Raw genomic sequence first — 14,702 nt, forward strand, 5'->3', positions numbered from 1 at the left:
CTGATTTTTATACCACAGATTCTGTTTCATGACCTGGCCCCACCTTACCCCCATGCTGTGCCATTTAGCAGTTCCAGTACTGCAAATACACCTTATAACTGATGTCAAAAGAAGTTAACCAACTATTTTCCCTGAGAAACTGTTATTTACAGTGAATCTTTGCAATGTGACAAATTAATTTTGTGCTCAGCCTTCCTAGCCATGGTCTTGCAACTCCCATATAGGTGATTGTGTGATAGGGTCATTGTGGCCTACCAAGGGGATCGGTCAGTTTTGCCTTAAAAGAGCCAATTCCAGAGCAGAGGGGAGGAGCCCACCACCACCACCGAGGAAGGCGAGACCCAGCAGCAGGAGACAGCATGGTGGGCCGAACCCACAGAGAGAGAAAGGTGGGTGCCTTTGGGCAGAGACTAAGGGCCAGGGAGAGGCGTGCCTGCAAGCACAGCTGGGGAGAGGCTATCCTGATTAAAGAACTCTATCCTGAGTAAAAAAAAAAAAAAAAATTTTTTTTTTTTTTATCCTGAGTGTTCTTGAGCCAATTGTAACTGGTACTTCCCTAACAAACCCCATAATTGTGAGTATGGTGAGTTCCGTGTGTCCACTGCAACGAATTATCGAACCCAGCAGAGAAGCACAGAGAGCTGTGCAAGAGATGGGTGGTAGAATTAGTAAAGATGGTGGAGAGAGGAGGCTTATCTGGCTTCCACATCATGGGAGTCAGGCTTGTGCTACTGATCTTGGCTCTCCTTTCCCCTTGTGGGGTCAGAGGAGGTGAGATACTACCCCATGCCGTTTTTACCATCTTAAAGATATTAAAGGGCTATAACTTTTATTTTACAAAGACATCTTAATAAATATTAAAACTACTCTTTGAAAAACTCTATTTTAATAAACAATTGAAGTCTAGGTGACAGTTATGCTCAGCGGCTCACTTAGTCTTATTCAACAAGACATTTCATAGATTGTATGGTTTTATTTTTAATCTTAAATTTTTTTTTTTTTTAATGTAGGAATAAAAATAATACTAAGAGGAAGGGGCAGGGGGGAAAAGTGTCCTCTTGACCAAAACCTGGTACTTTAAAATTTTTATAAAAGATTCATGGTTTTTATTTGGAGGTAAGCTTGGGAAGTGAAGAGGAATGGCAGCGGTGAGGTCGGGGCCCAGCAGCACTGCCCGGACTCACCCTCCTTCCTAAACAAGTTTGGCCAAAACACAGGAGAGGAAAAGAGCAGCAGCTCCGTGTGCAGCTGGTCTATATTTGAAAGCAGAGGACCTGACTGAGGAGACTTTCCTTCAGCCCTTGGAGTTCCCTGTGGGAAGCAGCTGTACTCACCTGAGAGAGCAAAGACATGGAGAAAGCCACTCCCACCTCCCATGTATAAGGAGAGAAGGATGTTCAAATGTCTTCCAGGTCCCAAACAGGACGCATGGAAAAGATATTTTGAAAAGGATAAAAAGATGCTCAGAGGCCAGGCTTTTTGACTTCTGGTAGGCTAAAAATGCATTTAAAAATCTCAGAAAATGTCACCGCACCCTTGTATCTGGCAGGCGTGGTTCTCAGGCTGATAGGCACATTGCTGAGTTTTATCTCTTTCCTGGAATTCAGTGGTCAAGAAAGAGCCCTGCCATTTCCAGGCCAAGGGCCACATCCTATGGGGACTCTGGTCAGAGAGTGAGAAGTGAAGCCCCCTCCTCCTAAGCCCAGGACTCATGTTAAAGGTCAAGAGTCAGCCTGGGAGTGAGCAGGGAGCTGTCAGACCACAGGGGTAACCTTTATTAATGGAAATGGTGGTGGCTTCGCAGGTGCTTCCTCTTTTCGTTAGGGAACGTTTTATATAACCCAAAAGTTTCCTAAATAAACCTGGTTCTATGTGTGGTAGAAACGTAAGTGCATATTTATTTATTTTCACACTCTGCTATAATTAGATTCAAATTAAAAATTTATTTGTAAGCTCCTTTTTATCAATCACAGAATGAAGAAAAAAATATTCTCAGCCATTAGAACTGTGATGTCCATGTTGGTGACAGTCCTGTCTGCAACTCTGGATTGAGGTTTTCAAATGTGCTATTTTGTATTTATCATCATGACCTAGTTCTAATTCTGGCTCTGCTACAAAACTTCTGGTGACCTTGGGCACATCACTTGAGCTTTCTGTAAGGGAGGCCACTGACCTCAGGGTTTCTGACATCTTTCCAGCTTCAAAATTCGATCTTGGAAGACACTTTCTCAGGCCAATGATTAAAAGAAGCTTGTGTTACACTATTTGACTTTGCTGGCAAAGAAGAAACAGATGTTCCTTAAAAATCTTTCTCTCTGTCCTATTACTGCTTTACTGGTAAGAAATCTGGAAGGGACAGTCACAGGCAGGTTTATATGTGAATGTCTTCCCTTGCCTTTTCCTTCCCTACCACTGACACTTTAAAAAAGAATAATAAGCCAAGGAAGATGGGGCATAGTTTTTGCTTAAATTACCAATCTTTACTTTTATAAACACTTAAACTTATTATGATTTGAAATTATATTTTTATTTTCAATCCAAATTTTTATAGATTAAAAGATTACATTTTATTAAAGTCAATTTATAAGTTGTTTGTAACACATTGATTTCTTAAAAAAAAAAAAGACAGAGACAGTAATCACTAAGATTGCAGATGTGAATGACCATGAGAACAAAGCTCTTCCTGCAAACCCAGCACAGTTATTCCCACCAATCCAGCAGCAGCATCCTGATGATGAGTTGAATAAAGACATAACATCTTATGTCACACCCAGAATGTAGGGTAAGGCTCAAAGCTGCAGGTAGCAAATGCTGTAATACACACTGCATGGACATACTACATCTCAATGGCTCATGACTCTCCCTCGAGGCAATGATGAAAACACAGGGCTCTCAGAGGAAGGCTTTTTCCCTTTGCAAGTGAATGAATTCAGGCAATTCTTATGAAAATGAAAAGAAATGTTTGCTCCAAGGCACCAAGGGTATAAAGTTTTTCAGGAAATACCCCAAAATGAATAGACTAAAAAAGGGAGTTAGTTCTCAGTGAAGGAATCTGTTATTACTGTAACTAGTGTAAATAATTATTTCAGAAAGATTATAATCAAAAATGCACATTGAGCAGACTGTGCGGTGTGAGGGAATGTCTGACTGGACAGCATTCCCGAGGCCACTTGGGGAGCTGGCTGGTACACGCTTCCGTGGGTCCTTCCTGGAGCCAGAGGCGCTGCGCATCATTTGTATTTGTAAAATCCTTCTCCAGTCTTCTTGCCCAACTTATTCTCTGCTACCAGTTTATTCAGGATCGGACTGGGCTGAAACAAGGGGTTCTGTACATCCATTTCATGCCACCCTGTTAGAGGAGGGAAAGGATTTAGGATGAAGTCTTGTGTTTTACTTTTATGCTTCAGCATTCCCAGGGCCAGTCTGACAGAGCTTGGAGAAAAGGGCTTCTATCCTGATGTGGGAGAGCCTCTCAGGCATGGTGCCCACTCGGGCCAGCACAGCTCAGGCACAAGGAGGGCTTAGCTGACCCAGCCACATCAGCCCTAGAGCCTGGGCTGCCACATGGCGGTGCAGCTCGAGGCCCAGCTTCAGAGGGCCATCTTGCTTATCCCGGCCCTTCCTGGTAATCACTAAAGCCAGACTTCAGTTTGCCAAAGGTCTAAGAACACAAACAGAGGCCACTGATTTCTTGGTTTGACTCCTTAGTGACACATTTAAACAGCTTTCGGAATACATGTTTAAAATCTGCATTTGCTACTACTGGTATAGTCTTAAAAAAAAAAATTCTTCGTCCTCATAAAATGCAAAATCTCCTACTTCTCAGTCCTCTCAAATATGCAAGTATTCTTTGTGAAACCTGATAGTAATGAGCTACATTTGACTTCGGTGGTTTTGAGTAATGAGCTACATTTGGCTTCACTCCAGTTTCAATAATTATTTTTACCCTGTCTTCAGAGTCACTACATTAAAATGGATACATTTTTAAAAAATGGTTGTGTACTGGACTGCAATGGAGGTTACACAAATCAACACATGTGGTGAAGGACACATTATACCAATGTCAATTTCCTGGTTTTGATACTGCACTATGGTTATATAAGACGTAACCATTGGGGAAACTGGGTGAAGGGTACCTGTTTGTACTGTATTTGTAACATCCTGTGAAATCTAATTATTTAAAAATTAAAAAATAAAAAAGGTTACCCTGTTCAGAGGTACCACACCACCACATTTGTCCTTCTCCTATCTATTAACTTGAGTCTTTATGCTGCTAAGGCAGGGATGTGGACTCTGGAAGCTCTGCTCAGACTCACAGTTATTAAACATGCAGTTTTTTTATAGTCCATAGTTCACAGACACAACTTCACCTCAATAAAAGACAGAAAACAGAGAATTCCAATTCCTACCGTCTAGGATGAACTTTGTAGTATCCAGCCCAACATAGTCAGTAAGCTCAAATGGGCCCATAGGGTACCCAGCTCCCAACTTCATAGCAATGTCGATGTCTTCCTTGGACGCGTCACCTGGGAGAAAAGGGCAACGCTGAGTCACCGCCATCCTTCCCACAATTCTCCCTGTCACAGGGTTAGTCCCACAATTACTGAAGTTTTATAGATCTGCGCATTCAAAAAAACTCTTAGAAACAGAATTCCTGGCTTAATTAAAATTTCATCTCAGAAGTACAAGCCAAATACGTCACAAAATTTTTGAAGCTATTCCGCCATGTGAGGTGAATTCTAGAGCATTACTACCTCGTTGATGGAGAGAGAAGGCCCTGGAAACATTACTTTCTAATTGATGGGGATTTTTCCAACTCTGGAATAATTTACTAAAATGTCATATTTAAAGCTAGATCGTATTTTTTGATGGAGAAACAGGCTTCTTTAAAAGAGGCAAGAATTAATAAAGCTTTGTTTTTATGTGGAAAAGTACATTTCTTTTCCAGCTTTCTTGGTTTACAGGCAATGAGTATTCCTACAGAGTCACATTCACATAAACGCTTTATTCAAGATAACTGTGTAAAGAAGAGCCCAAACATTATTTAGAATTGTCATGCAGGTTTGACAGTGGCCTGAGTGGACTAAGACAAAGGCCCGTGGGCTTTTTCCTAGGCATTTTACCCTTACTGTATTGACCTGGGGACACAAGAGACCTTTATAGGGAACTGCTCCCTTCCTTCAAAATCAGGAACTGGAATAGTCTGTCTATACAGTGGCTACCTAGAATTTTGTTCCAAAACATAATGGTCAACCATACCAAAACTAGTTAAAGGAGGGGAAAATGCTAAAACAGACAGGATTTTATACCTAAAAATCGCCGACTTTTAGGCACAAAGAGTAAGAACTACTTAAACATCTATAAAGACTGTATTTTCCAAGGCATATGGAATACTAAAGTAAATCAAAGGATTTCAAGGTAATTCAAGGGGATGAAATTAAAATACCACCCAATTACTTTTCTTGGATGACATTATGAGTACTATACCAGTTAGTCAACCAGAGGATTCTGACAACTGTGACTGAAAGCAAGGAATAACGATATACGTTAGCTTTATAAAGGCCCTCTTTTCATTCAGTCAACTTATTTAGTTTCTAAAATGCACCAAGCACTGAACAAGACAAAGAAAAACAAGACAAATTCTCAGAACTCACGATACCAGAGAGCTCAGATGTGTACACCAAAAATTTCAACCTAACAAGTGCTAAAGATTCATGAAGATTCACAAGGTTCAGTGTGAGCAAAGATGGAGCAATTTACTCAGACTGCAATGACTTCACCAAAGCCACCACCACCGAAGCCCAGGTTCCCAAGGATGAAGAGAATCCCAGGAGAAGAGCAGGTGAAAAGGGCATTCCAGGCAGAGAACAGCACGTGCAAAAGCAGGGGTGAGACAGAACATGTCATAGTTGGGGTGTGACTCCACAGCTCATAAATGGATTCTGCTCAGAGGATTTCATGAGACCCCGAGGCTTCTATGGTGTTATAACCAGAACGCTGAGTTGACAGCCAAACATACTCCTCTCTCATGGATTAGCACCTGCTGGTCCCTGTGCTTGGAACACTCTGCCTTCAGATATTTGTATGGCCCGAACCCTGACTTCCTTCAGTTTTCTGCTCCAGTGTCGCCTCATCAGAGCCGTGACACATCCCTATATATAAAATGTATAAAACTGCAACTGCTGGAACTCCAGGCTGGGACTCTCACCATCCTACTAGTTTTCTCCACTACCACCGATGAAAACCTAACATGTTCTCCACTGGTTCATTTATTATGGTCTGTCTCCCTTCGTTAGAATGTAAGCTCCTTGGGAGCAGAAATCTGATTACATAATAGTTCCAATTTAACCAGAGTTATTTAATCAAATCTATATTCAACGAGAGGATAGTGAACCCTAGAGCTAGTGGCGAGGTGTAATTCCAGATTCAGAGGCTCTTTTGAGGACAAGTTTACTTCAAAACACAGTTAGAGCATATCATGTAAAAAATCTAAACAGTTTCCAGTCACTGTAAATGGAAAAATCCTTCTGAGTAGTACAGAATAAAATAGTTGCCAAAAAAAAAAAAAAAACCCCAAGAGAAATAAACAGGCAGATTGGTGTGCCAAGTACGGGTTAAATGTTGTGTCATGTTGTACAGACTAATAATTCCTACACTTCTTTAAAGCCAAGTACTTCTCTGAGAATCTGACACTCTCTCCATAAAAACTGCACATGTACACAGAATTCTACGCCAACCGTGGGAGGTTCAGGAGCTCCCTCTCCCCAAGGGTAAGAGCCCCTACCGCTGGACAAGACAATAAAGAAAAGCTTCACCAGTGAACTTTCAAATCTTCTTGGCTGGGGACCTGTAACCTGGGACTTGGGACCTGCCCCACCTTCTTTCTCTTGCTAGCTCATCAGCGCCACCTACCAACCATTCTTGGCAATGACAACAAGCCGGGTTAAGGATCAGAAACGGGGCACAGCCACTTTATTCATCAACAGTTACTTACTAAATGCCTGTCACTGACAAGCACTTTGGGGTATAAAGATGAGGAGGACCCAGACACTGCCCAGCAAACAGAATACAACAGGAGAAGAAAGGGGAGAGAGTGGCAAGAGCCCCAACAGGGATGTGAAGCATAAACAGAGTTACGATAACAGAGATTATGTCCATTTTGCAGCACTGAGGAAACTCAGGTAGGCCTTGTGAGAAAGGTGAAAGTAAAGCATGTGGTGATGACAGCAGGGGCTGATGGTGAGAAGAAAAGGCGCTTATTTGGTAGGTCACTACAGAACCACTGAAAATGTCTTGAGCAAGCAGTGGCAGTGAGCAGGATGTCATACAGTGACTCGGGCGGGCTCATTAAGCTACCAGGCACTGCCACCAGCACATCCCTCCTAAGAAAAGCTAACCATGTGGCCGCCAACCCTGCCAGAGTCGACCAATCGCAGTGGGTGTCTGCCAGGAGCAGCAGGCCACCATTGGGCACCAGCCTCCTCAAAGGTCTGCAGAGAGCTCTGACCCACAGGAGCAAAAGTGACTAACTGCACCAATCAGGCCCTCCATTAGAGCAAATTTTCCTGAAAGGAAGAGAGTGAGGACAGCAGCTGAAAGGCACTGAGAAAGAAGGCACCATGCAGCAGAAGCCATGAGGCTCAGAGTAGTCAGGGGCAGTGGTAAGAGAGGGCCAATGAACCACCAGCAGATACCGTGGGGAGTTCGCAAGCTTCCTGAAAGCCGCTCAGTGTCCAGGAGACCTGACTGGTCCATGGCTGAGATGATTCTCTGCTCGAATATGCCACGCATCCTTATGACAAGCCTCCATCACACAAAGCAGCATTTAACAGTATGTGTGGATGGGGCATCAACAGTACTGCAAAGAAAACTTTTTCCGAAATGAGTTCAGAAAAGGCTGGGCTAAACGAAGTCACATAGTGTCTACATTACAGAGGTTTTTTAAATAGCTGCTGGATCCTGAGACTCCCTCAGCTGTAGATGTGGGAGATACAGTACAGTACATTTCGGTAACAACTTTACCCTTTTACTGCAAGCATGGCAGACGGCTGTGTTACAGAAGATACCAGTTTGTAAAGACACGTAATGTGGGTTCCTTTGTTGCCTGAAGGAGCTGAGGCAGCCAGACTGGCATAGGGAAAGGAGAGAGGAAAAGGCAGAACAGGCACGAAGTAAAAATGACCAGCGGACAGAAGTGGCAGGCCAGAGAGGGAGATTCCAAGATAATTTCAGGTTTTAAAGCGGAACTGACGCTCAGGGCAGCTGAGCAGCAGGTAAATGGAAACTGGATGGCGGGCATGCAGTTAAACACTCCTCTGTGTTGGCTGAAACGGGGAGAAGCAGAAAGGTGGCAGAGGGACATGGTACAAAGCCTAAGGTGCAACCTAAGAAGTAGAGACCTTACTGTGGACTCCTGGGAAGCAGCACCCAACCCAGACATGATGTCCAGCCCCTCCCCAAGGGAATGCTCCAGCTCACAAGCCCCAAGAAGGCTGCTGGAGAGAGAGGCAGAGGGACCGACAAGGAGGGCTCTGTTGTTAGTAGCGCTAAGAACAGACGAGCATGTCCCATGTGGGGCCAGAAGTGGCCCTTCCAGCCTCATCTCACAGTGGTTAGTGATGGATGGTAAGGGTCAGAGGACAAGAAAATGGTTTTCAACTAACAATCAGATACACAGTACATTTGAAAATATATCAAAACAACCGTATGTCTCAGTGAGAAAAACACCACTAAGATGGGGATCACCCACTGCTACGTTCTAAAAAGTAGCATTTTATTTAAAAAAAAAAAAAAAAGCCTTTCAAGGTAAGGCAAATGCTTTACGCTTTCTTTGAGGTGTAATTAGGCATATTTGTTGATAGATAAACACAGAAGTGTTGGTTTGATCTTGGAGCAAAAGTGAGGCAACTGCTTCCATAAACCACAGAGCAAAGTTTTAATATTTAAAGCAGATTTTGAGGAAGTAAATGTGCTTTCATCTCCCTGGAAGAGCTGGTGTAAATGTTTTGTTTCAAAAATGACATTCTCAGGAGCAAGCATTTGTGAATGAAGTAACTGAAAACAATTACACTTGCTTTTTATTCAGCCTTAGTCAGGCTTGTTTACCTTTGAGGCAGCCAGGGTAGTTACCTTTGGAGAAATGGGGGCGGGGGGGTGGGGGGAGCAGGCAGGATACATGTCTTGTATTTCTAGAACAGGGAAGACTATTCTTTGTCAATCAACAATATTTCCGGAAAAAATTTTAGACCATGCTTATGGTTAAAAAAAAAAAAAGTACCCCAATATCACTCAGTAAGGGCAGAGGGCTACTAGGAAGTCTTTATCATATTATCAGCCTTGTCCCATATTTCCCATCACCCATCATATAGCCATAGAATTTTAGGATCTTAAGGAATTTTAGAAATCACCTCGCTTAGTGATTTATAAATTATTATTTCTTTTAAAGCACTAAACCTTTTAACTAAAAGCAAAGATCCAGGATATAAATCCAGGTGGGTCATGGAACCATTCTGGCTGGGACTTAAGGGGGTCCCAGAGCTGTGCCCCAGAGGTCTCACAGAGAGCCCCGGGACCCCTAAGAACACAGTGACAAGGCACCAGGGCCCAAAGGGGTGAGGCCCAAGCTCACACAGCTACAACACACAAGCTCCTTCCTCTACTCCACCCACCCCTCCCTTCCTGAAGACACTGTATAGGGCTCCTGGAGGGTGGTGCCAGGAGCAGAGACCTGCTGCTCTCGGCCGGGTCAGGACAGCTACCTCGCTCGTACAGCCTGATTGCTTCTGAGAGGTATGGCACCAGCAGACGGTTGACAATAAACCCGGGAGTGTCCTGTTTTAGGAGAGAGAAAAATAAAAGCGAATTTTCAGTAAACTTCATCTGTGAAATAGATTGCGCCTTTATACCCTGCATTATGTTATCCACACTTATAAAGCTATTCATATTCAAATCTGTCTTCAAGTACCAACACAGCCTTATTTCTATCTCCTATGACAATTTATCCAATAATCATGGCACTTGAAAGAAAATCAACCCCAGGTGTCCCTACTGCACAGATCCTGAAATAAAGGCAGATCAAGGTAGAGGGGCCACTAGGGGCAGGCAGATCTGGGCTCAAATTCTAGCACTCTGACCTTGCATCTTCCTGATATTCAATCTCCTCATATGTGAATTGGGGGTATTAATGTCTGCTTCATAAGTTATGACGATGATTAAATTAAAAAACACGTAAATGACATGTGCACATAGCCTACATTCAAACAGTAGCCCCTTTACTCCTCTCTCACATCCCTTCTAGAAATCTAGAAAAAGTAACCCTCCATCTAGAACAAACCCCAAAGGAGAACTAAATCCCAGGCTCCCGGAGCCCTCTGGCTGCTCGGTATTTCCTCATGCTCCGTTGCACAGTCCAGTGTAATCAAGTGGATCCCCGATGGATGCTGGCCTTTCCCAGCACACCACCTAAGACCGGCAGCCCTGGAGAAGACTCCTTTAAGGCATGCCCCTCTCACTGATCTTTCCTCCTCATTAAGTTGCTAATCGCCTCTCCTGTGGACTGGTGTGGGTTTTAGATTTTACCTACTGATCTCTTTTGGGTACCTGTGAGGTCAGCTGTGTTGGTAATTTTTGGGTGGCATTTAGTGAAACTGATTTCCACTAAATCAATGGTGACCCCTCCTTTGTCAAAAGGCTGTGATCTTCCTGAGGATGGAAATCCTCACCCTGGCCCTGGACCTTGTATTGAGTTTCCAGCACCCACTAGGCACTCAATAAACATTTGAATCAAGATGACTAGGCTCATGCATTACTCCTGTGGATAACCGGACTGCGTGATGTAAAGCGGCCAATAAAAACATGACGTGCACCTCCTGTGACTGTGGACAAGCTGCTAACAGTCCCGACCCCTGTCTCCACAGGAGCACAAACACACACAAAAGGGCTTTATCAGTGTAATCAAGATTGTATTAATGAAAACATGTTTATGCTTAAAACTGAGGCAAAAATATGCTTTTCACCGTCAAAAGGTTTACTGTAGAAACTCAGGATAAAATGCCCGAGGACATGAAGCCCATCACAGACAAGATGCAAAGTCAGAAAACAGCCTCAGAAAAATATCTGCTTCAATTATAATAGCTAATATCCTCTATTGCAAGAGCTCACAGAACTGAATAAAGAGAAAGTACTAAAACTAACAAAATATTTAAACTCATTAGGAATCAAAGAAATATTCATTAGAATTAAACAGCATTTTTGCCAATAATATCATCAGGGTTTTTTTTTCCATCATAATATTCAAAACTGTTGATGCAGAGAGAAAGGTACTCTCATAATATTAGTGGGACTAGTAAGAGACAATCCTTTTTATAAAGCAATTTAACTTATATAGTCATAAGCCTTATATTCTTCATAATCTTTTAATATTTATTTACTTAATACACTTTATTTACTGTACTTACTATGTGCCAGGCACTGTTCTATGTACTTTACAAAATTAATTCATCTACTCCTCATAATAATATGAGACAGGTTAAGTAACTTGCCCGATTACACAGTGAGTAAAATCCCAGTCAGGCTGATTCTAGAGTGCATGCCCATAACCTTTACACCATGCTCTCCCTGTGAAGCCTCACTATGAAGAAAGACATACTCAGGGGATATTAATGTCATTCTTCTATGTCAGGTGTTGATAAACTATGACCCCACAGGCCAAATCCAGCCTACAGCCTGTTTTTTATAAAGTTTTATTGGAGCACAGCCACACTCACCCCTTTATGTATTGTCCATGGCTGTTTTTGCACTAAAACAGAATTGGGTAGTTGCAAGAGAGACCATATGGGCCCGCGAAGCCTAAAAAATTTACTACCTGGCTGTTCACAGAAAAAGTTCACTGACCCTTGTTCTAAGTGGTTGCCATACTTTTTCTGAATGTTCAAGAGCCTAAATAACTAAGCCAGAATAAAGACTCCTGGAGAGCCCTCAGGTATCCCAGAGAAGAAGAGTTCTGGAATGACGTAAAAAGGGCAACTTGATGAGACTAATGTGCTGCCATCCCCACAGCTGCCGTGGCCGCTGTGATGGAGAATGGATCACCATGCTCCATGATTTATGGTTACACTGCTGAAGATAATCACTGGCTTTTCCTTGCACTCTCATTTTTATACCTAGCTAATTTGCTAGACACGGCTGTTCTTTCTAACACTATTACTTTCTTCCATTAACAGAGCACAATGGGGACAGAAAGTACAATCACAGCAGCCAGTTATTAATGTGATATTTTTAAATCCAGATTTAAAATAACAACAAAAAAAGGTGTTAAAAAAAATGAGACCTGCTGGTAATAGGGAACCTAGGGTTGAGAAGGGAGAGGGTTAACATGTCATGGGGCTGCTAACCAATGTCACAGGACAATGTGTATACTAACTGTGTGATGAGAAACCAGTTTGTTCTGTAAACCTTCATCTAAAGTACAAGAAAAAGAAAAAATGAGACCCCTAATAAGAAGAAACTACCCTCTCAGGCTGGGGGGCCTGCTGTCTTCAGCTACTGGGTTCCACATGAACAGATGACTGAACAGATGACTTACTCAGATGATTCCTGAGCATATGATCTCACATGGGTTAATACAATACTGTGAGTTCAAACTTGAGACTATATTAGAAAGCAAAAGGATGTCATGAGAAGAACCCTAATGCTATAAAAGATTATGGTCAATGTTGCACAGGGAGCAATTGCTGAATGAGTGTATGTTTTGCTGTGTATGTATTTTCACACACACACACACACACACACACACAAAAAAAGATCATGGTCAAAAGGTAGAGCGCTTATTTATAACACTTAGTAATGGTGTTTAATTTCTTGACACAACTGCCCCTGTAGAAAAACTGCGACATCATACAGAAGCATAATCCCCAGGTTTTTGGCAACGGGGAAACTAAAGGAAATCAAAATGAAGTAGGTTATCATTTCAGACAATTGGGATGATTTAAAAAAAAAAGGCTGGAGGTTAAGTGTGCCTTTCCACTCGACCACGCTTCTTATTAAAAAAACACAACACAATGCGATGGTCTGCTGAGAAACAGCTTCCTGAATGCTATTTTGGGCAGGGTGGCCTCTCTCCTCTCCCATCATTCCCCTAACATCTATGACACGCTTTCCAAAAGTAAAGCCCTAATTCTCCGTTAGGGCTGCGTGCATCCTCCAGCCTGAGCTTACCACACTGGGCTCTGCTCCCAGCAGCCCCAAAGAAGCCAAAGCTGACAAGGTAACAAAAATCATTTATGAAAATATAGCTGGTCATCAAGGGACAGAAGTCAGGACCCAGAGAGAAGTCCCACGTCTTCTGTTCCACTGAAGTCCTGGGCACCATTCAGCTCTCAAACTACCCACCTGATGGCCTTGGGCATGGCTTAGGAGTCGGGTTTCCCTGCCAGGAAACTGGAATAGAGACTGACACACACGCTTGCACGTGACCAGTGCTCCGTTGCTCACGTAATTCTACCAGGAATGAGTCAGGCTCCAAGGAAGACCACCTCCTTCCCAAGCTACCCATACCCTACCTTACAAGCAACAGGATGCTTCCCCAGGGCTTTGCTAAAGTCCATCAGAGATTCAAATGTCTTCTGGCTGGTCATGGGTGTTTTAATGACCTGAAAATGCAAAGCAGAGAAGAATTATGACTTGAGAGTCAGTAAACAACCTCAATAGAACTGTTTGAGAAAGTATCAATCAAAAAGGCCCGCACAGATGGCAAAAATAAAGTAGGGATCTCAAACCAGAAACAAAATGTTTACCCAAATGTCCATCTTAAGACAACAAAGCACTGAAGAATGTACAGAATCAAGGCTGAAAGAGAAAGAAGACAGAGAGAGTGTGTGTGGTAGTTTTACAGGATTATAGTTGAGAAAGACCTGGGTTCAAATCCCAAACCCACCACTTACTGGCTGTGTGACCCTGGGCATGTTTCTTGAAAATGAAATCACTCTAGCTACCTCAAGGAGTGGTGTTGAGGGTGAAATCAGATTAGTGGGTAAAGCACTAAGCACAGCTCTTAGGAGGAATGAAGTGCTCAGTAAATGCTGGATTTTGTTACTGTTTTAGCTGCTACTGTTAATTCAGGGAAGAAAGTGAAAGTCCACTTGGGTGTGATACTTGCCCTTAGAGTTCTCTGCAAGGGAGGAAGAAAAAGGAAATGCCCAAGTTCTGTTCCTACTCTTATATCACAGGATGTCAGTGCTGGAAGACACTGTAGAACGTAGAGCCCCACCCTTGCCTATCACAGATGAGAAGGAATCCCAGGAAACCGAGTCACAGGTCTCTTGGGCCCCTAGATGAGTGTTGCTCCAATTAGTCTACCCTCTCCCACACAGTCGCATCAAAGCCCAGCAGGCGCCCTTTGCTTCAGGCTCTCCCCACAGAGCAAGGCTTTACATTTACAGCAAACAGCAAACGGGCCTGCTGTCTGCCAGGCACCTGAGAAGGCTCCCTCCTGACTTCTACAAGGTGTAGGGCAAGCATATGACGAGCCCTGTTCTCAGCAGCCTGCTGGGATCTACAGGAGATGGCAAGAAGCACAGTGCCTGCACAGAGTCAGCCCTCAATACATATTTAGGGAACTCATCTCTCAGGGAATTAGATTTCAGCAAATGGAGAGAGACAGAAATGAATTTAAACTTAAAATATGTATATATAATTTATATATA

The 14,702-nt window shown here is 43.0% G+C and overlaps 1 protein-coding gene across 1 annotated transcript in view; it reads right to left on the bottom strand.

Moving 5' to 3' along the window:
- Positions 1–2,613: 2,613 nt before the first annotated feature.
- Positions 2,614–14,702, bottom strand: part of HADH (hydroxyacyl-CoA dehydrogenase) — a 62,621-nt gene continuing 50,532 nt past the window's right edge. Inside the window, exons 5-8 of the mRNA XM_003410389.4 lie at positions 13,560–13,649; positions 9,759–9,831; positions 4,410–4,526; positions 2,614–3,349 (exon numbers count right to left, since the gene is read on the bottom strand). Of these exons, the coding sequence (XP_003410437.1) occupies positions 3,231–3,349; positions 4,410–4,526; positions 9,759–9,831; positions 13,560–13,649 (399 nt within the window). The 3' untranslated portion in view covers positions 2,614–3,230. The remainder of the gene's footprint in view (positions 3,350–4,409; positions 4,527–9,758; positions 9,832–13,559; positions 13,650–14,702) is intronic.

This window comes from Loxodonta africana, chromosome 5 (genome assembly GCF_030014295.1).
Source record: "Loxodonta africana isolate mLoxAfr1 chromosome 5, mLoxAfr1.hap2, whole genome shotgun sequence".
Lineage (NCBI taxonomy): Eukaryota > Metazoa > Chordata > Mammalia > Proboscidea > Elephantidae > Loxodonta > Loxodonta africana.